A 21,588-nucleotide genomic window follows, 5' to 3' on the forward strand; every position below is an offset into this window, starting at 1 on the left:
CGCCAATGAGTGCATCTCCAATCCAGTGCCCCATTTGTGGCACTGTCCTCCTTGTGTACTTAGTTGTGTTTGACACTGACAATAAGCCTGCCAAGGTAAAATAAATACCTGAGGCGTGATGGTGTGCTCTTTATCCCTGCAGCCTAATCCACTATGTCAAGCTTAGGCTCGTTTTTACAGTTAGCTTTGTGCGCTCATAACTTTCTCTCTGTGCGACTGCGAAGGCCCGAGTCCCTTGAAAGCCATTACAGTCTCTCCACATCATGCTGCTCCCTCTTCCTCCCAAACACAACATGATAGACACATTAACACTCCTTCACACCCAATTGAGCACAGCAACCAAAAAGAGAGAGGAAACACCGTGAATGTAGAGGAATGCAGCCATTAAAAAGAATTAGAAGAAGCAGCTCACGTGAACAGTAGAATCTGCACCCGACAAGCAGCTGTGATGCTCAGATATGGGTATTTCTTAATGGAGTGTTCCTAATTGAAAGTCGCTGCCAATTATGTTTAATTGTCTTTCGTATAAAAAAAAAAAGACCTTTTCAGGATTAATATTCTTTAATGAAGTTGACTGTCAACATTGGGTGCTTGAAAATACACAATTTCAAGCCCTGAAAGTCTTCAACAGCCAAGATACTATAATGCTGATTATAGTGATTGTAACTAGCAGCTTTTATAGTCCTCATCTATGAAATGTAAACAATATATACACAAGTCTACAACTTACACCCAGAAAAAAGGTTTTCACTCTGCTTTGTCTATGTTTTTGATCGACTGTTTTCTTGTTTGTGTCCCTATTTTCTACAGCATATCGCTGGCAAAATGTCTCCCCCGACTGCTACTAATAATATTTCTCTGGTGTACATTACAGTTAATTGAAGTGCAGCAGCTGTCAGAATAATTACATGCTGATGTTTGCGACTTGGCAGGGAAGGATTACACTCAGCCACAAGCTCTGGAGAGTTTCCTTTTTCTTTTTTCTTTTTTTCTTCTCTTCTTCGTCCTGCGAGCCGACGTTATTTCAGCCAAATGCCAACAGAAAAACTGGCTCTGAGACAGACGGAGGGAGAACGAGAGAGAGAGAGAGAGAGATGGATTCTGTTTGCTTAATTAGATACACACTGAGGGACACTGTGGAAAACTGAGGTAATCACAGCACTTGTTTACAAATGGAACAATATTTAAAATATGACAGAAATTCAGTGTCAGAGGTTGAAGGTGTTGACTTCTTACATATCTTACAATTAATAAATAAATTGTTTTTGTGTGTCCTATGAAAAAAGAAAACATCTGGTTGACATATTCCTCATCAAAGCACAGTTCTGTCAAAAGTCATTCATAAGACAAATGCTTTCATTACCAGGAGAAACTTAGCCAATTATAGTTTCCTGTGTGTCTCAAGAGCTTAAAGTTCAAATCCAGCCGGTCAAATGACTGAAACTTCTCCGTGCTGCTGTTGGTGAGGTGCGAATCCACTCTGCAGGAATCCACTGGACTTCTGCCTCCTCAGTCTTCTCGAGCTCGGCCTTCAACTCCCTGAACGCCAGAGCCACGTCCCCGTTAACAATCACTTTGTCAAACAGGTGACCGTAGTGGTTCTCCATGGTTTCAGCCAATTCAATCATGTCCTCAAAATCCTCCTCCTGTAAAAAGAGAGCACCTCTGTAAACACAGGATGCAATATATGAGCTCCTATTCAGCTCTCAGCTGGTTTGATTTGTGTCCTTTAATTACCTTTCAAGCAAAAGAAGAAAAGAACCTGCAGTAAAAGCAACTAATGATTTATGATGATATCATTGTCAATACGACAAACGCTGCTGATGGAACAGAACAGCTAAAGCTTGGCCATATGGTGACAAAACATTCTCCAAGAAGCGTTGTTTCACAATAATCTGCACATACTGTAACATAACAGGGATACGGAAGGATCCCCACGACCATTCAGCTCTACTGTTACGAGGCGTAACAGATCGTTACACGCTGAGAGTAAAGGATAAGAAGCCTTTTCACAACAGCTGCGGTACAAGCTGAAAGCACAGCCCTGTGCAATATGGCTGTGCTGCTTGTGTAGTGGGCGAAGTCCAGCCACGCTGCGACACAGGTGTGTGACCCTGTGGGTTTAATAAGGGCAACGTGGGCAGCAAACACTGGCTGAGGAGCCAGATGGGGGATTATGAAAGTGACCCAGCATCTTTTTGTCCAGCCCGAAACACATGTACCATTAAACACACCTTGCTCTTCTTTCAGTCATTCTGTCAGACTGGTGCGTATACGAACGACACGTATCCCTTCATCTTCTGGATAAAATGAACTCACCTATTCGTACGTTGTGGAACAAGAAGCCACCCACCAAGCATTGTAACTCCCCCTGTCTCTTAAATGTCTCTTAAATGCAAACCACAGGGTCAGCCATGTGTAAGGCAAGGTGTGTGCATGAGTAAGCGAGTTGAGGTGTGTGTGTGTGTGTGTGTGTGGGTTGGGTAGCTGTACTAAGGCCAAGGTGTTTGACCTCACACCGCCCTGCATGTTACAAGACATGGACCGAGCACCTGACTTCTCACATGTTGCCCGGTGGAACGTGTGTTGTGTGTTTATGTTGTGGTTCCTCTTACTGAAAAGATCCTGACTGGGTTTGTGTCCTCTTCATCCGAGATGAATTTAGCTCTCCGCCTGGTGAGACGCAGCTCCTCGATACGCGGGGGTTTCACAAACACCACGTACGGTTTGAATTCGGATGTGTACACATGCTTTATTTTCTGTAATGACAAAAACAAGAAGGGAGGGGATTAAATGAAGGCAGCATTTATAAATCTAAACAGTTTAGACACATTAAAAGAATAGACCAAGATTTCAGAAGATCGGCCCTTTGGCATGAAAACACTGAAAATCAAAACTATTCCATCTTGACATCCTTGTATGCTGTGAAGCTACTAGCATTATTTCAAATGTGGTAAATGTTGAATCACCTTAAATGCTGCAACTGGATATGATTTTGTGCAGCGGATGGCAGCACTGTTGATGACAGCATTCTTGGTCTGAATCATGTGGGATTACTTTCCAGACTCTATAAATGGTGTACAGACAGTAACATGCAGCATGTCACCAGCCTCCACTTTAAATCTAATTTTAATCTTTATTTTTATTTCGCCTCTTATATCTCCCTTTGTCTCTATTTTGGACTGCCTTCATGTACCACAGTATTTGTAACTGCTAGCTCCCAACTGTCGACCGGGGGAGAGTGTAGACAGCTGTGTGCTTCTTCTGATACACATGGAGTCACCGGCCCCTTCTTAATTGACAAGCCCTTGATCAGCAGCTCGTAACTCGTGGGGGTTCACACTATCCCATCCCTCATCAGTACAGACGCCATAATAACGCAGTGGCATGTGATCCCTCACTCACTTCCCACCACGTCAACACTGACAATTGTGTTCAGTGGAGGCCAAACAGGAAGTATCACTGCCAGGAACTAAACTCTGCAACTCTGGAAACTTATTAAAAACATCAACAGGTCATATGTGGAAAAACTCTAAATTTTCATTACTGCAAAGGCAATTGTTTTTTGGGTTAGTATGAAGCACCAGTGAGTTTCACCAAGGACATGTGCATTATTTTAGCTCAAAAAGCCTTTCGTTTGTTTTTGATGGCACTATACTTACACTAGGATGTACATCCAGGATGCAGACCTTGCCCTCAGCCATCACTCTGTGCACAGAGTCTAGACTTGTTCCATAGTAATGACCTCTGAATCTCCCATACTCTATAAACCTAGAGGCAGAAAGAAACAGGACAGACACAGAATACAGAAAATGGTAATGAGACAGCAGCCTAAATGGTGGACATCACTCCCGTTAAAAAGGGGGAGGAAGAGTGAGTGAGCGAAACACAAGAGAGGCTATTTTTAACACCATGGGAAAGGAAACCTCAAGAGCGACACCTGCGTTTGCACTACCTATGATTGAGAATGTCCTCTTCAAACATGTGAATTGATACGAAATGATAATCCATCCCTTCGTTCTCCTGCCTCCTCTTCTCACGTGTGGTGTCTGAAAGAGCACAGGCGACAAGAGGCTGAAACTTGGTTTTGGAAACTGGCTTCAAAAAGGTGAGAAAACATTTAATGTGCAGGAGGTAAAGGTGTCAGTTATGAAACTTGAAGATGTCCGTCTTACGCGGTACAGTGACGCCATAGCGGTCGGGATCGGAGATCAGGAGCCTCCTCTTCAGCTCATTGACGCCAACACCGCTGGGCCCTGAAGGCAAAGATCAAAACACTGTGTTCTGTATGTGGGTATTCATTCCCAATATCACTGTGTACTAATGTTTTCCTCACGACAAGTCCAGCATTAAATAGGCTTAGTGATCTGGTGACACATCTGTCTTTATCATCAGAGAAGGAGAGAGTCAGACAGACAGAGCTCTGATTTCATACTGATTTCAGTCTGAAAACCAGCCTCGCTCTTTCTCTGTCTGTGTCTCTATCGAACGGTTAAACGCTCCTATACCCCTCTGGAAAATCCATAGCATCACATCTAAAGGTGACATCTGTAGAGCCACACAGTATCAGTGTCATTATAGTGTAGGATGCACAGGATGAAGCGCACACACACACACATACACACACACATGCGTACACACACATACTGCAGCATCTGGGATTTTCTTCTCCTGCAGGTTTCTCCAGCTCCAGATTGCATCAGACTCTAATGGAGCGCTGTCTGAAAGTAGGATTCCTGACATACCTGCCTTTTCCATCACTGCGTTGCATGAGCTCGATACATTACAAAATATCAGGTTTATAGACTCTCCACTCTTACACTGCTAATGTGTTTCACAGCTGCTCCAAAGAACTGGAGAGGAGCATCACCAGTCTCTGTGGATACTTTCTTCTGACCTTTTTTTTTTTTTTTTTTTCAAGCGTTACACAATCTGCAGGGCTTAAAGTGGCTGACAGTCACTTTCACCAGCTTTCCTGGGGCATAACTGTCTATTGTTTCACTCTAAGTGCGTATGCAATGCAAACAAAAAAGGATATATTTCCAACCTGATCAAACATTATCCAGCTGGTCCTGTTTTAGCGATCCAGGTTTTGGTTTTCCTGTCTATAACTCTCATTGCCAATAAGCTATATATTCTTAATGATGACCTCCGGTCAATGAAGGGCCTTCACAGCAGACAGTAAAACGTAATCCAGAGTCGGGGGAAGATCCAACTCAATTAAAGAGGTCTAAATCTAAATCCAAGCTGTCTTAACTGTTCCAGTTTGATGATGGAGCACTTGGCTGACATTATGCAGGATCTTATTCACAATCCGCTCATCCCTTTTTCTCCATTCATCTATCATTTATCTCTTCTCTATCTGGTTTTGTTTTTGCACCTCTTCAGTTCATCGTGTTTCTCTCTGCCTTCCACTTTTATTTTTTTTTCTCTTCTTCCATCTCTCCTCTTCTCGTCTTTCTTCTGTTCCCCTCAGTCACAGATGACCTACAGTTGTATCGTAATATGACATTAAAAAGACCCTCAGCGGGGCTCAATGTGAAATTCCCTGGGGAGGGATATAGCTCAGAAATACATAGAGCAGGCCTGCAGGATTGGCAGAGAAGTGAATCTGGGGTGGGCCACTAGGTAACTTAAGAGAACACAATATATTCTGACTTGGAGTTTTCTGACAGTGTTTACGTGGTTCTGATGGGAAAGGATCGTTCTTGCACTCAAGAGTCGGAACATAAATCTTCATCAATGCGTTACTTTTTCTTTTGATCAACAACAGCTTCAATAATACTGTCCTTTTAGTGAATGGAATCACGTTATTTGGGATTTTTTGCATGGACAAAAAAAAAAAAAAAAAACAGGCAGCAGGGTAATATAAAACAGAACACAACTGACCACTGTGTGTATATTACCACAGTAACTACCATGTGTAAGTTTTGTATATAGCGATGTTAGACTAATTCGCAGCATAGGAACCTATTTTTATTCGGCATTGTGCTTTGAAAACAAACTTTCCACACAACATGGGAACCTGCCTGTTGATGTGGCTTTATGTTGAGCTCATACGTACCAACCAAAACGACCAGACGCTGTCTGTCTTTGGAGTCTCTGCGATAGGGGATCACCTCTATGTAGGTCGGGGGACGGAGTGAGCCATGTACCCCTGCACTCCACCTCCGGGACCGAGCTGCCTCTCTGGCCCGGCTGCTCTTTCTGCCAAGTCGGAAACTCCTTCTTAAACCAGCTGGGAAAGGGATAGAGAGGCCTTAGACTTTGTGAGTGTATCAGTGTGTGTTGTACGTATGTGTGTGTGTGTGTTTTGCTGTGTGTTAGTAAGTATACCAACCCACCTGTCAGGTGTATTACTAAAAACCTAGCAGGAGGATATCTCCATTGTGACAGCCCTAAAACCTGCATTAATTGATTTCTTTTTCTTTCTTTTTTTTTGTCCACTTGAACGCAGCACAACACAACACCTGGCATATTATTGGCTTATAATGTTGATATGGTGAGTGTGTTAGCATTTACATATCCAGCAGATACAGAGCAACATTATGATTCATTTGGAGTCACATTTCTGATGAACACACCTGATGAATATAATTCCATTAAAATATGGCTTGTTAGCTGTTAAACGCTCTGCTAAGTTCATCAGATAGTTGCTAATTTTGTCTGTCTATCATTTGATGCCGGACAGATAACTGCTAGCAGTTACCTGCTGTGGCTGGAAATGAGGTTGATGAGAGCAGTGAGAGTGAGCCGTCGTGGGCCATGAAACCAAAACAAAGACCAAAAGAAAGGCTAAAAGGGTTCAGACAGGGGAACTTAAAGGTCTGGTGACAATTCACTGTGGGTTGATTGCTATAAGTGACCTCTTTCACATTACACATAATTGATCCACATTGATCAATGCAGCTTTAAGCCAACCCAAGCGAGACAGACAGCAGGAAGAGGAGTGCTAAATCAAGGCCATGTTTATCCCCATGATGGTCTATTTGATCTATGTTTTGTTTTGTTTTATTTTTCTCACAGTTTTGAGATAACTTAATAGGCTTGCTTTTTTAAGGACTTAATTTACTCCCATGATTCACCATCCATTTAACAATGCTCCACCTGGGGCACCACTTGGACGTCACTTGAATAAAAGTTCAAACACGAGAATTATTAGACATTATCAAAAAGCATCAGATACCCCAATTGATTAAAACATGACAGAAGGGAGAGCTCCAATAGGAATAGGAGGCGGAATAGACGAGTACATCACCATTTAAGAAACCATCAACACTGCCACCCAAAGTCTGGAGTCAAGCGCTTTCCTGAACAGCACCAATCTCAGTCAAGAAACAACAACTCAGTCTGTCATGTGTGGCTTGTAGGCCGTCTGACATCCAGTGTCTGCCATGCAGCTGTGGTCTGGCCTGGCTTGGCAGTCTCGCTCTCTTTCATGATGTTAACTACAGCTAAGTGATGGTGCCAGGCTTTCTTTGACGTCAGCTGTAATTTCACTTTGTAAGCATATCTGTCCATTTCCTCTCCGGGCTTCATTCTAAGAAACATGGCACTACGGGCAGAGATTTCCAACTTTTGTTTACATGGTATTTAAACTGATGATTTCACTCATGAATGTAAAGGGGTGATACATACTGTATAAAACCAATGTTATACAGAAAATGAGAAATCTCATTTCCTATAGTGAAATAAAATCTAGAAGAAAACATCTGAAGTACAAGTACAATCTGAATTAATTCTGGCAGTGGGAGTCTCATCTGTTACTGAAAATGCTCTCAGCCTAAAAGATGCAACAAGATATTTCTGCTTACTAGACAGTCTGAGGTAAGGGTGCGAGGGGAGATAAGACAGAGTGGTTACATACTGGGCGTCAACCCCACACCTCAAGATTATATGATTTGAGCCTTAACCTGCAGTGCAAAGGAGTGGACATTAACTCTGAGTATGAAGCACCATAGTCTTTCGTAAGTACACTGGAACCATTTAAAGGAATAGTTCAAAATTTGAGGAAATACTTTTATTCTCTTTTTCGCTGAGAGTGGGACAAAAACATTGATACCACCCTGTTACCTGTGCGTTCAAGTCAAAGTGAAACAGAAGTTAAAGCGTCTTTAGCTTCTGTAAATTGACATCGTGAAAGACAAAATATGGGCTGGATGTAGTTATGACAGGGATTGTAATTAAATCCTTCAAATTTGAATGCACTAACTTAGACCTCAACAATATTCTTCAAAAAAGATTTTTGCCAACTCATACCTAAACACACCTCGTGCTATGACACTAATTTTGCTATCTACTACCAGAAAATCTCTCTACTACTCTGGCTACAGCGACCCCCAAGCTGGTGGGCAGGGTTAGCTAGCTAGTTTATAAGTGTAAGTATACACTCCTAAGTTCAAGATGAGTCATCAAAAATGTTATACAGGAAGAAACGAGAGAGAAAAAAACTCTCCGTGTGATTTCTTTTGACAAATTTGACACAACAAGAAATAACTGAGCGGTTAGGCATCAAGAATGGGGGGCAGGGGGATCCAGCTACGGGATTTACGGGGTGTTAGCCTCTTCCTGTCTGCCTCCAGTCTTGCTATGCTAATCTAAGCCAACTGACTCAGTGTTGCTAATTTAGCGCTAGCGCTTTGACGCTATACATTTAACAACCTTTCAGACCAGTTTAATGACTTTTTTTATCAGAAAAGCTACTAGCAAAAGATGTGTAGCAACTTTTTCGACAAACCTTACAGAGAGTCACCAGTATTTCTGTGCGAGCGAGAGTCACACCTGTCTCTGAGAGGTGCTGCAGTGCATTCAGTCCGCACAGCAGCTGACATTGGCGCATGACGTCACTTAGCGACTTTTCAAGCAGACTTTAGCTACTTTCCATTAAAAGTGCTTGGCAACATTGAACTGAATGCTGAAAGCAAATACACATCCCCCAAAATGTCAAGCTATTCTTTAAAGAACAGACAGATAACCACAGTCTAAAATCTGTACACTAAGGACACGTGAGTACAAGCTATTAGCTTGGTTTTACCATGTCTTCACTTGTGTGTCAGTAATACTCTACCATGTCACTATACTCTCTCTGATCACACGCATGTAGTAGTGCGGCATCAATAAGGCTTTACATGCCAGACCAAGAGGAAACACAGAGTCTGAACCACGTCCTCAGGTGGAACCTGGCCTGAGATAAGATGAAATGCACATTATTAAATGCACATGACTCTTAGAACTGATATAATGCAACATCTGTAATTACCATGCCTTGTATAGACGTAAGGAGCCTTTTTACAATCAGCCATAAGTGCACACCCCCATACGAACATCCTGCACTGCTCAAATGCACACAGGCAAATACACACAAGCACATCATATCCAATCCATGAGATCAAGACAAATGGGATAAATGGGAAAGCTAAAACCACATTTGCTGTTCTAGTCCTTCCCCCTAAATCTCCAAACCACAAAACTACATCATCACATGAACTGGTCTGTGGGGTAAATATAACTGGGGTCTCCTTTCTTGCTGATTTTTCTCCATCTGTTTTTCAATACATATTCAATATATATGTGTATTGTTGTGAGCTGTGGATTGCCATGAGTTGCATCGCCTTGTATCATACTGGTCCATTTTCCAGTATCAGTGGGATATGAGTGGAACAAGTCAAACATCTCACCAATGTGGATCCCTGTTATAGCTCCATAGTCTACATCCTCCATGACTGGAAAAACAGGAAGAGAGAAAAGGAAAGAGTGAGGAAATTGTGGATTCAAACCACAGAGGGATGACATGTGCATTACTCTGAAATTTCATACTCAAAGTATTAACATATGTGCTGACCCAAATGTCCTAATATTTTGCTTTGGAAATTCTAATAATAGTTTTATTTAGACATGATATCCACAATTTTAGAAATATTAATAACTACCTTACTCTTATAAAGTGATTGCTAGTGAAAAACTAAATCACACTGAATCACACTGGCCAAATACTTTAAACCTGCTTGGTTACAACAAAGGAACATTTCACAGAATCCTCTCCATTTAGGAAATATGATGTGGGGAGAATTACGTGATTATTATCTTTGGATAACACAACTCTTTAAATCTTTAGAAAACCAAAACCAAAACCTAAAATATACATGTGTATTATATTATGTCAATCATTCTGATGGTAAGTTTTCAAAAGCAAATTTAAACAGACAATACCTTCCCCCTCATCTGTGGAGCATGTGGAGAAAACAAAAGTTGTGAGTATTACAGGAGGGCGGCAGAACTCACCCCTGACCTTGACCACGACCTGTCACCCCTCAGCTTAGCACTGAAGGAGCTATAATGTGTTTATTGGAAAGTGTTAAAAGGTTTTTATTCTTTTCAGGTGTGGTGAGTTTATGGACAAACGTTGGCTCAGCACCTGGTGGTTTAACTCGCTGAGGCTTGAACAGGGCTTTGGGTCGCTGTAGTGCAACTCTCCTGTAGGAAACCAGATAAAAACAAAGGCTGAATCGTAACAGGATTTTATTAAAAATGACTTGAAGGTATTGTATGATAGGGTTTTTGTTATCAAAAGCATAAAAAAGACCACCTCTCGTGTAGCTGCTGTGAGGGGATGAGCCCTGCCCGATTGCTGCTGTCTGCAAGGTGACAAGCCTGCCACCAGGTGTCATCCTCCATGCTGACAATTTGAAGGACGTCGCCCCTTTTAAAGGAAACTGTTGCATCCTTGCAAGGGACAGTGGGGTCCTCGTTTGGATCGTAGTCAAAAAGAGCCCGTACAAAGAGCTTAGGAAAGAGAATCGTTCAATATGTTAATCCATCAGACTGGTGACAAAGGGAAATGCAACTTTCTACTTTATTTATTTATCCATGTTTCTCTTTTTCTACTGCAGCTTCATAGAACTTCTGTATCCTGCCAAAGTGCATCTTTGTCTGGTGTGTCTTCACATATGTTGGTGTCACTTTTGAGAAATGACCACAATCACTGACAATAATTTGTCTTAATCCATTGCATAATGCTCGCTCTAACAGGTTCCAGCTTGGACATACACTCCATCTTTCTAAACAAAGAGGCTTGTGGAACCTGAAATTTTCTACATAAGGTGTATAGATTTATTGTTAATGTTGAACTGAGTGGATACGGCTCAACAGATGGGATGCGTATAAAATGATACATCGAGTCTTTAAATGATAAAAAGCTTGTCCTTGACTGTCTGATCTGAATTTACTTCTTGACAACCGCACTGCTGTAGTGACAGCGCCGTGGCAAAAACACAAAACATAACCAAATACACAAGATACCACTGATTTCATCTCGTCTTACTGAAAACAGGTGGGCAGCTTTCCCCATGCAGCCGGACTGCATGCTAACATAAAAAGCACACATACGAATACGTTTAGTTAATATTTACTGTACCTTCTTCTTATTTGAAGACATTTCTTCCTTTGAGGAGGCAGGAATGATCTTGAATGTAATGTCACCCTGAGAACAGGCCTGTGCAAGAACAGTGACATCAAAGATGAATCATTTAGTACTTCAGGAAGTAGCCATATATCCGTCCTTCGTAGAGTTAGGTGAGAAGTTTCATACCACTCTCATGTCTGTACGCTAAATATGAAGCTACAACTAGCTAAGCTAGCCAGTTAGCGTAGCTTAGCTAAGCATTAAGACCTGAAATATGGGAAACAGCTCGCCTGTCCAAATGAAAAAAATCCATCTATAGCTCCTTTAAAGGTCACAAGGTAGTGTGCTCATCTCGTTCATTAAATCAGCTGTCCAATAAAGCCAAAAAAAAATGCCATAAAAATAATTTCAATTTTCTTATTGTTAAGCTAAGTTAACTGTCTCCTGTCTGTAGCTTCATCTTCCTCTGAAGGAGAGGATAGCAGATGGTCTATGTTTTTCTCACAATCAACAAAGCCAATGAAAATAACAGAGACCAACAATTAACTGATTCCAGTAAGAAAGGATTACCTTTGTAACTAAGGCCTTACACAGCTTATTCCTCTGTGTCAAAGAGCTCCAGTGTTGTCAGTGAGCCACACCACTGAACTGGATAACAAGTTCCTGCATTACCGTGAACATGGGGACAACAGTTTAATTTGACTTATTTCCAAATACGCTGTCTTGCTGCTGTGAATAGTCAACAGCAAACCAGATGTGGATTAATCGGCATTAGGAAATAGCCCCAAACAAATACTCCTGTTTGAATGTTTGCTAAAAAAAACTACAGTGCCCAGCTGTCTTAGGAAATTACTGAACCTTTTTTTAAAAAATCTAACTATTTATTTTTAAAGATTTACATCCTCAGTAGGAACATCTGGGGCTGGAGCTGAGAGCCACAGACATGGTAGAGCAGTTGAAAGGTATTGAGAGATGGATTGACAGTTTGTTGTTTTTATTGTCTTTTCATGAGATTGTTTGACAATAACAAAAAAAAATATAGATAAAACAAAGCCAGCCTTAGCCTTTAAGTTACACCGCTGAAAAATAAAAGAGAAAAGCATGAGAGCAAGAGGACAGAACGAAACAGAAACATCCAATGAGAAGACGGCTGAGGCAAACAGATGAAACTAACCAGTAGAGGGAGGATTTCTTTTGGCTTCCTGTGCTCCAATGAGATTCCATTCACCTCTTTCAGCTCATCTCCTTCATGGATCAGTCCTTCAGAGTGTTGGAAATACACACGGAAAACTGAACCACATGTTCTTCTCTGTAACATACATGTACTGCGGACCGTCATAATATTACTAGAACACAAAGGTACAGGATTGGATATAACTGTGATGACTGAGAGATTATCAGCTTACCACTTTTATCAGCCGCACCTCCTCGCATGATCCTCGCCACTACAATAGCGCCAGTGGTTTTATCCCTCTTAATTGTTGCCCCCTTGCGGATGGTGATAAGTTAATGAAAGAATGATGGAGAAACAGACGAGGAGATGCACAGAGGCAAAGAGGTCAAGTGATGGAGAGTGAAAACAACATGTTGATTTTATTACAGCCCAGACAAGCTTCTTATTTAGAGTCACTTCATTCCAGTGAAGGTTATTTGTATCGAGAGGGGACCATTTAGCCAGCTGCCTTCATGTAACACACAAAGCGCTGGGAAAAGGTTATCCAAATCAACATTATTTTCAACAGATGTTACTGATATGGAGCAAATCGCAATGGAAAGAGCATCTTATGTAGCTGACTACAATCAGCTCACGCTCGGGTGTAACCCTGTTGTCTGGAAAACAGGAACATGCTGGATCGATCAAAGAGAGCGAGTCAGAAAAAGGTCAGTCCCCTTCCAATCTAGTTTTGGGATCAATACAAAAGTATGTTCTTTATTATTGGTCCTAAGCGCATTCACTTTTGAAAGGACAGCCACTAACACACGAGAATACACACACTGCAGAAAATGTCCGTCATTGAGTTAATTATTCTCATACTTTACCCCAAAATCCTATTTTTCATAAAAAAATATTAGCTCATCTCCACCAGTTGAGTTTATTCTTTGGCAGTGTTTGTTTTTGTCTTTTAGTTAGTGGGATATCTCAAAAACCTGTCAACAGGTTTCAATGAAATTTGGTAAAAACACACAGATTAAGAAACAAATGCTTGGTTTTTTTTAAATGTGGATCCAGGAGTTTTCTTTTTTTTTTAAGGAATTTTGACTTGCATGTGAGGACATTTTTTTTTAATATTATTGGTATTTTATAATGAAACACTGGGCCTGCTTGAATGGACAAAATCTGGCACAGGTACCCCACAGCTGTCCATCACTATACGTATTTTATGGTGATCTTAAATAAAAAAAAAATTGAACTTTTTTTTTTACTGTTAAAATAACAAATTTAGAGGATTTTGCAGCCTTGGCGGAGGTATGCGCTCTTTATAGTTTCATTAGCTTTCAGTCCAGTTTCACTTGATCCAGGAAATTTCCAGAAATAAGTGACAATGGCTTGGACCAAGGTGGAATTAGGCAGCTCATTCCAGTAGTATAAAGAAAATGGGCCATGATTAAAGACCTTGAAACAAGTTGATTTACATCAGAAACAGAAAAGAAATGATCCCAATCCCTTCAATTTCAAAATACTGCTTTAAAGAGCTCCATTAAGAGGCATATATTTTACAGTGCATACACTGCACATGCTGCAAACACACACACACTTACACACAATAATGCAGAAACTATGTTGTGCGTCACAGCAGATATATGGCAACAAAGATGTGGAAGAATTGACTCTGTAAATTCCTAGTTGAAGAAAGCGAGCAGCAGCCCAGAGGCAAAGGTGATCCAGGCGGCTGCAGGAGCCTTTCCTTATGTTTCCTGTCATTGCAAGAGCTTTCGCTCTGCTACGCCTTGGCATACACGGCTTTAGTGGGCTTTCTAGTCGAAAACATGTCATAAATTCAGTCCACAGAGATAAATTCAGCTTTGATATGTTTATTCCTTTGAACTGCTTGTGTATGTCAGTTATTGTGGCCGTACAAATTACACATTTTTAGGTGCATTTACCCTGTTACATGGTTGTCGCAACTTAAATACTTGAGTTTGTTTCATGTTCATTGTGAGGCCAGGTAGACCAAATTAGAAACAGGCTCATATATGTAGCTGCGTACAGCTGTCCTTTCAGAGCCATTATAAGAACGCTTATGGGTAGAGTGAACAATTTTTTCATATTTACGGTCAGGGCAAACTGTTATTTCTGGACCATTAACATGATTAACTTTTAAAGGATTAACAACATAACATTTTAGTGTATGATGCAGTCTTCAAGCTTCTTTATTTTCAACCAAGAGGTTGTATTTGGGACATATGTGTATTTGCTCTCTTGCTGAGAGATGTGTGTATTCTAACATAAATATGCGGCTAGCCATCAGGCAGTTAGCTTAGATTAGCATAAAGACCGGAAAGAGGGGGAAACAGCTAGCCTGGCTCTGTCAAAAGATACAAAGAAAATCTGCCAGTATGTGACAGTATACAGTATCTCTACATCTGTTTCCCCTATTTCCGATCTTTATGCAAAGCTAAGCTGCACTACCGCCACTACTACCTAACCGCCTAACCTCTGAGCAAGAAAATGTAAGTGGATTTCCCCAAAATGTCAAACATTTCATGTAAGATAGATTAAATTTTTAATTTAATGTTTACTGACCAGGGGTTCTTTGGTTTTGACCAGACTGACAATTTTGACTGAATCCTCGTCCTCCTCCAGGACATCATCAGGTACTGGCGGCAGAGTAGGTTCAAAGTCTCTCTGAGCTACAGCGTCGTGGACAGACAGGAGACCCTGTGAGGGAAACACAAAAACGGTGACTGCTCTGGATTCAGGTGTGTCACTTTGAATTGTGCAGTAGGTGCTGGGAGTGGATGCGGTTCTGGGACTATTCTCTTTAAATGCATCTCATTTTGCAGGGAAAAAATAGCACTGGGTGAGGACAGTCAGCAGTGTACTCCAAACAAAATGGAAAGTGGCTGAAAGCTGGCTGTCAAGCTGCTGTCGAACTCAGCATAGTGAGCAAATGCCAGTGTAATCACTGCTGTACATTTCATATCATCCAGTCTAAGTGAAGGCATGCTGTAGAACCAGTGTCACTGCAGCGTTACCAACACAAGTTTAGAACAACAATTTTAAACTGGTTCAGTTAGAGATAGATAAATGGTATGTACTCAAACAAAAACGTTACCAATCCCTGTGGACTCATTAAAGGTGACTTGGTAGTAAATGAGGCTGTGCAAAAATTCCAACAAGTTTGTCTGGCCCGCCTGCACTCACTACAGTGCCTGCATCCAAATACAGCACTTTCCTCTTGGTTGCAAACCTTCAGCTTTGCCGGTGCCAACATGCCAAATTTGATTTAGTTTGGAATGCACTGCCAGCCTGTGGGCCACCTGAGAGCAACCCCCCACGTCACTCGCTGTCACTCTGTTTGCAGTTGTACTGGTTCAGCTCAAGCATCACAAATGTCTTCGAAAAAAAAAAAAGCTCCTTTTCCAGTGCGAGACTGTGAATTGATCTATGAGTCACTATCAGAGCCCAGAGAGTTCATATAAGTTCATTTTTTGTTCATGTTGGCAGTGTGAAAACCCCAGGTTTGTTTGCAGAAAAACAATATTCTGGATAAACGTTAATCTCTTACTGTGAGCCCGCACAAAGTACACTTCCAAAAAAAGGGAATTTACTGTAATAAGAAAGAATGAGAGGAGGGGAAACATCTGTTCATCAACTTAATTTTAACAATCAGCCAATCCATCTGTCAGTTAGTCTACTTGTTATCCCTGTGTCCATCAACAGTTGCTCTGCTCAGAAGCTGCCAACGCGTGAGCAATGTGTCTCTGGCCACTTTCAGAGACAGGTTTTCAAAAAACAAACATTCATTTACAGAATATTAAACCCAGTGTCTCTCATAAGTATGTGTGAGCTCCTGCGTTGGGGCCAAGAACAAACAGGTCATTAAGACTGTTTAAACAAACCTGTTAGTTCTCGTCTGGCTTCAGCTCCTCATTAAGAATATAGCCACAAATTCTGCAGCTCGCTGGAAAACCATACACTGTGTGTGTGTGTCTGAAATATGACTGTCAGCAGATCTGAAATAAGGAAACATGCATTTGAGTAGTCTGGGCCTCTACATGAGTGAACACTAATAAACATGACTAGGGAGTAGATTAGCTGCCATGCCAGTGTGGTTAATAGATGTCAGCACCTCTCAGCGAGCAAAATGATGAGGTGAAATCAAATTAAATCAAATTTACAGTTGGATTAATTTGTCACTTTGTGTGACCAATATAAGAGGCGACTGTAGGAAACAAAATGCTGTAAGCCTTTTGATGTGTGAGTAAGCTCCAGTGTTCAGTTGAACTGCTGAACAGCTTCAGAATAGGTGAGATGAAGCATGACTGCATGGAAATTAGGCTCTCAGATTACAGTTCTAATGTTATCTTAGTGTTAAGAAAAATGACTGAACATGTAACTACACTGTTCATAAGTGGTTTTATTTCATTGTTAATGATCCTTTCAGATTGGGCACTGGAGTAGAAGGCAGCAAAACAACATCTTCTGACTGGATTACATTCTTGCTTCATAGATGGTCCATGTGAATGGAAATTATAGGACATGCTTCAGTGATGGAAAACTACAGTTTAGGGATTGTTCATGTGTGTGTGTGTGTGTGTGTGTGTGTGTGTGTGTGTGTGTGTGTGTATGTGTGGTAGTGTTACAGAGATGAAGAAGTCACTTCAGGGAATAGTTCAACATGTTAGGAAATACATTTAATCGCTCTCTTGCTGAGAGTAAAGTGAGAAGCTTGATGTCACTGTCATATCTGTGCTAAGCTAGGTTAACTGTCTCCTATAGTTTCATATCCAGTGGACAAATACAATTCATCTTCTCAGCTAACACTCAGCAAGAGAGCGAACTGAAAATAGAGGCAGCTAGCATGGCTTGTCCGGAAACAACAGAGACATGATGTGTTAATGGTGACTTTTAGAGGTGCTGACAGCCAGATATTTATTTATTTTTTTTCTACATTTAGACTATTTTCAGTCTTCTGGCTAAACTAAGCTAAGTTAACTGTCTCCTGGCTCTAGCTTCATATTTAATGGTTTCCCTCAATACAAAGACTGGCTACAGGGGAGAACAGCTCCCTTAAGCGATATCTCATTTATTTCATCAGTACAAAAAACAACATGTAAAAATATCAAGTTGGGAGACTCATGACAAGCCAGGCTAGCTGCTTCTCTCTATTCTTAGCTTTGCTGCTAAGCTAAGCTAACAGGCTACTGGCTGTAGCTTCATATTTATTGTCCATTTATTGTACTCTGCTAACTCTCAGCCAAGAAAGCAAACAAGCTTCCCTCTCAGGGTGTTGAACTATTTCTTTTAGTAGTTTCTTCCCTTTGTAGAAGTGTTGTGATCTGACTGGACAAAGGATGTAGCTGGGGAAGTTTTAGGTCAATACACATACTCTTCAATACTCTTCACCTTAAAGTGTGGTTTGGAAAAGAGGGCAACCAGTTCTTTGACTTCATCTCTCCAGCCTTGATACATCAGCTCCTCGGCCAACTGGAGGCAGAGAAAAGGAGAAAGAGAGGCAGGATATATTTTTTTATAATTAGAGGTATACATTTATATCATGGCCCGAGTGAGGTTTTTTCTAGTCTACACTGCACTAGCCAAGAGAGACAGAGAAAGAAGCAGAGAGACAAAAAATGGTTAGTAAAATTTATCTTATATCTGATTCAGACTTCAGTGACACATCATCATCGGTACTGTTATTATTTCTTATGGCCTGCACTTTCACATGGCCCCGTTCACCTCAAACTTGCATTTCTTTGCTTTATGTTAACTATTTGTCTGTGTGCCTTTTCTGGTTTCGTGTCTTTTAGTCACTGTTGGAAAAAAAAAAAAAAATGTTCCCGAATGTTCAAGGCTACACGACAGCTGCGGCGACAGCTAAAACAGAGCAGCCTTGACCGTCAGCAGCAAGTGGAGAGGCGGCGAGTGACTGTGTGCAGTCGCCCGTCTTGTCAAGCATATTACTGTAATGACTTCTACTGCTTCAAGATGTCGCGGCACACTCCAGAGACACAATGCATGAAGGTCATTAGTTTCCACTGTGAGCAAACAGAAGCCTCTCTGAGGGGAAACAGACCCATGGTTTGGCCCTTCCAGTAGGTCCTGATGATTTAAGCCAGGCAGAGAGTGGCTGTCGAAGCGAATCTGAAGCAAGGGGAGTGAAGGGAAGGAGATGGAGAGAAGTATGTGGGAGAGGATAGGGGTAGATAGACATTATGGAAACATGGCAGGAATTACAGTACATAGGGTATAGGGAGAAGATAAAGGAAAGTAAATGAAGAGGAAAGAGAAAGAATAAAGAAAGAAGGGAGGAAGAAGGTAGATAATGGAAGGGGAATGTGGTTTGCTGATGGAGGGGAGATGGAAGCACAGAGTAAGGGAAAAGTGTAAAATGAACATCCTTGTTTTGCACTTTGTCCAGGAACAACAGAGAGAAAATCAGGAAATGAAGGCGGTAGATGATTTAAATGGAACACAGGAGTTAGGAGAATGAGTAAGGTAAACAAGTAGACAGGAATGAGGAGGAATATGAATCACATCTGCGGAGAATAGACACTATTTGTATCATTTGGAGTCACAGCTATAGTGGCAGTACTCTCTGTCACTTTATCTTAAGTCTGAAATTAATTGTATTCCTCCAGCCTGAAACTTTATACTACACACAAAATGGTTTTAGCAGCCTTTTGCTCAGTACTGTCCTTGGTGACCTAACTCCTGGCAAACAGATACATACTGATATCTGCTTTAATACACTGCCTTTCAAGTGATGATATCTGAGGTGACAGAGTTTTGAGATAACATTTCATAATTCAGTACACATGAGAAGGAATGTATGATCTGCTCGTGCTTCTGTGTGACAGGAAAGTCATCTGTATAACAGAGGAAACAGTTTAAACAGTGAAAAATCATCCCTGTTCCCTCTGCTGTCAAACTGTCATCCTCTGCGGTGTGTCTATCTGCAAAAGATGTTTGGAGAGAGTCACTTACATCTGAGGCCAGACTTGCTGCGTGTTCTTGGACGGGGATGGGGCTTCGCTTCTCAAAACGCTTCAGTCGCTCGTGGATCTGTCATGTCAGTAAAGTATCATAATAAAGGTCTGCAGTAAAAAAAAAAGCAGTTACTGCAACTTCTGCTGCTAGTGCTAATCCAAACACTGCTACTACTGCTACTACTGCTAATCAGGAGAAAAACAGGAAGAAATACCAAACTGGATTAACTGTTTTAGTTTATGATAATTAAATATAATTTATTTTAAAGATCTGTTATGCTACCAGGGCTCGAGCACAACCCTATAAAATGTCAGAATAAATGTTAACACATATTGCAGTAAATCAGTTTAATTAAAACTACATTTACGTGACCAGTTTCCTTGTTTTTAACAATGGTCGAGAGTTTGCATTTACTTAACTTCATTTATTTATGATCTGACAAACTGAAGTACTTGTTCTTTAATTGAGTTTTTTATATTTCTACATTACTGCACTTCACAGCCAAGTATTGTACTAGTTACTTGTAACCATAGGAACCAAACCGTATCATAATCTCATGAAATATGATTCATTGTCATAGATTAATTTGATCGGCAGTATACACATTACAGTAAAACAGTGAACAAAAATTAAGTTGTTAATATTAGTTTCATATTCACCAGCTGCAACACTGAAGTGCCACATGTATAATAATCCAATCAGTGTAACACTATCTGGCCCTGTATGATGCTATACAATAATATTGTCCTGTTACTTTGGATACGCTGCTCTTACTTAGGTAATAATTTGAATGCAGGACTTTTAGTTAGAAAAGTGGGACAAGGATGTAATTGAAGTTAGTGGAGGTAAACAATCGCAAATCATTGCATTGCGTAAGTGTGTCTTCACCTTGAAGAGCAAGTGAAGCTTCTTCTCCATCAACATGCTGTGGAGGAACCTGTAGTCCTCCTCTCTGTCTGTATGAGACTCTGTTCCAGACATCACTGATGATAGCAGCCTGCACACGCCTAGAGGAGGAGGAAGAGGAGGAGGAGGAGGAGGAGGAGGAGGAGGAAGAGGAGGAACAGGACACACCCACACGTAAAAATGCACACATATACCACATCAGTGAGCAGTTCACCTGCTGCATCTGTATCTGAGTTACAGAACGTGTTTTGAAAGTTATGAGGTGAGGTCAAGATCCCAAAGACAGAGGTCAGAGGTTAAAGTGAGGGTGTGATGAAAAACCTCCCATAGGGAAGCCTTTAAAAGATTCACCGTTACAGTCATCTTACTTTATTTTGCAGTTATAAAGACATTTTATCCATAAAGGCAGGATTAGGGCTCATACTGACTATATGTATATGTTTAACCTGTGATCCCTTCGACATACTGTACCTCTGTGTTCTGTTCGGCTCAGCATCCTCCTCGCTCTGAAAAAAGAAGAACTTAAATGAATTCATACTTAAGGAATGTGAATATTCATGCTTCAGATTTCCTTTGTATTATCAGTTGAGAGGCAGACTAGGGTGTCACACAGTGAAAGAGAAATGATTAGTGTGTTTTTTAAATAGTATGTGAGATATTACTGCCCCCTAATGCTGGTGTGAGATATTTCAACATTACACTAATATACTGTTCCACTGGGTCTGGTCATGTCAGTAAATTATGAAATCAGTCAGTGTTTAATCAATAAAATTCAGAGTTCATTTTCTGTATGACATATAACAGTCTACTTGATTGGCCAGTATAATTACATCAAACGAAAGATGAAAACATAAATCATACTACAGGATAAATACTGATGTCTCAGAAATAATTTATTTTAACTACTCACATATTATGTTTTTGTTCAGTTTAAGATAATGTAGTCATGATATGAAAACATGCTAATTAGCTTTTGAAAGCTGAAACAGTTAAACAAAAAATACACTTGTTAGATAATTGAATCTAGGTCTGTAAACAAATATAGTCTGGTATCCCTACATTAGCATGGCTGGAGGACATCATCCACACTGATATTAGTGTTTCACTGATATTATTTTAATGTTTC

The 21,588-nt window shown here is 40.8% G+C and overlaps 1 protein-coding gene across 1 annotated transcript; it reads right to left on the reverse strand.

Annotated features, from left to right (window-relative positions):
- Window positions 1-1,415: 1,415 nt before the first annotated feature.
- On the reverse strand, window positions 1,416-20,537 carry LOC111228896 (MAGUK p55 subfamily member 7-like). The gene is made up of 16 exons (XM_022755006.1): window positions 20,445-20,537; window positions 19,554-19,631; window positions 17,973-18,053; window positions 15,147-15,281; window positions 12,808-12,889; window positions 12,576-12,661; window positions 11,414-11,491; window positions 10,586-10,782; window positions 10,415-10,473; window positions 9,220-9,225; window positions 6,065-6,238; window positions 4,176-4,256; window positions 3,956-4,049; window positions 3,663-3,771; window positions 2,616-2,759; window positions 1,416-1,646 (listed from the first exon to the last, which is right to left on the reverse strand). Exons 1-16 carry the CDS (start codon window positions 20,535-20,537, stop codon window positions 1,416-1,418), a joined length of 1,728 nt encoding a protein of 575 aa, XP_022610727.1.
- Window positions 20,538-21,588: the final 1,051 nt, after the last annotated feature.

The sequence above is a fragment of the Seriola dumerili genome, unplaced genomic scaffold, assembly GCF_002260705.1.
Source record: "Seriola dumerili isolate Sdu_G_001 unplaced genomic scaffold, Sdu_1.0 BDQW01000226.1, whole genome shotgun sequence".
Classification (NCBI taxonomy): Eukaryota; Metazoa; Chordata; class Actinopteri; order Carangiformes; family Carangidae; genus Seriola; species Seriola dumerili.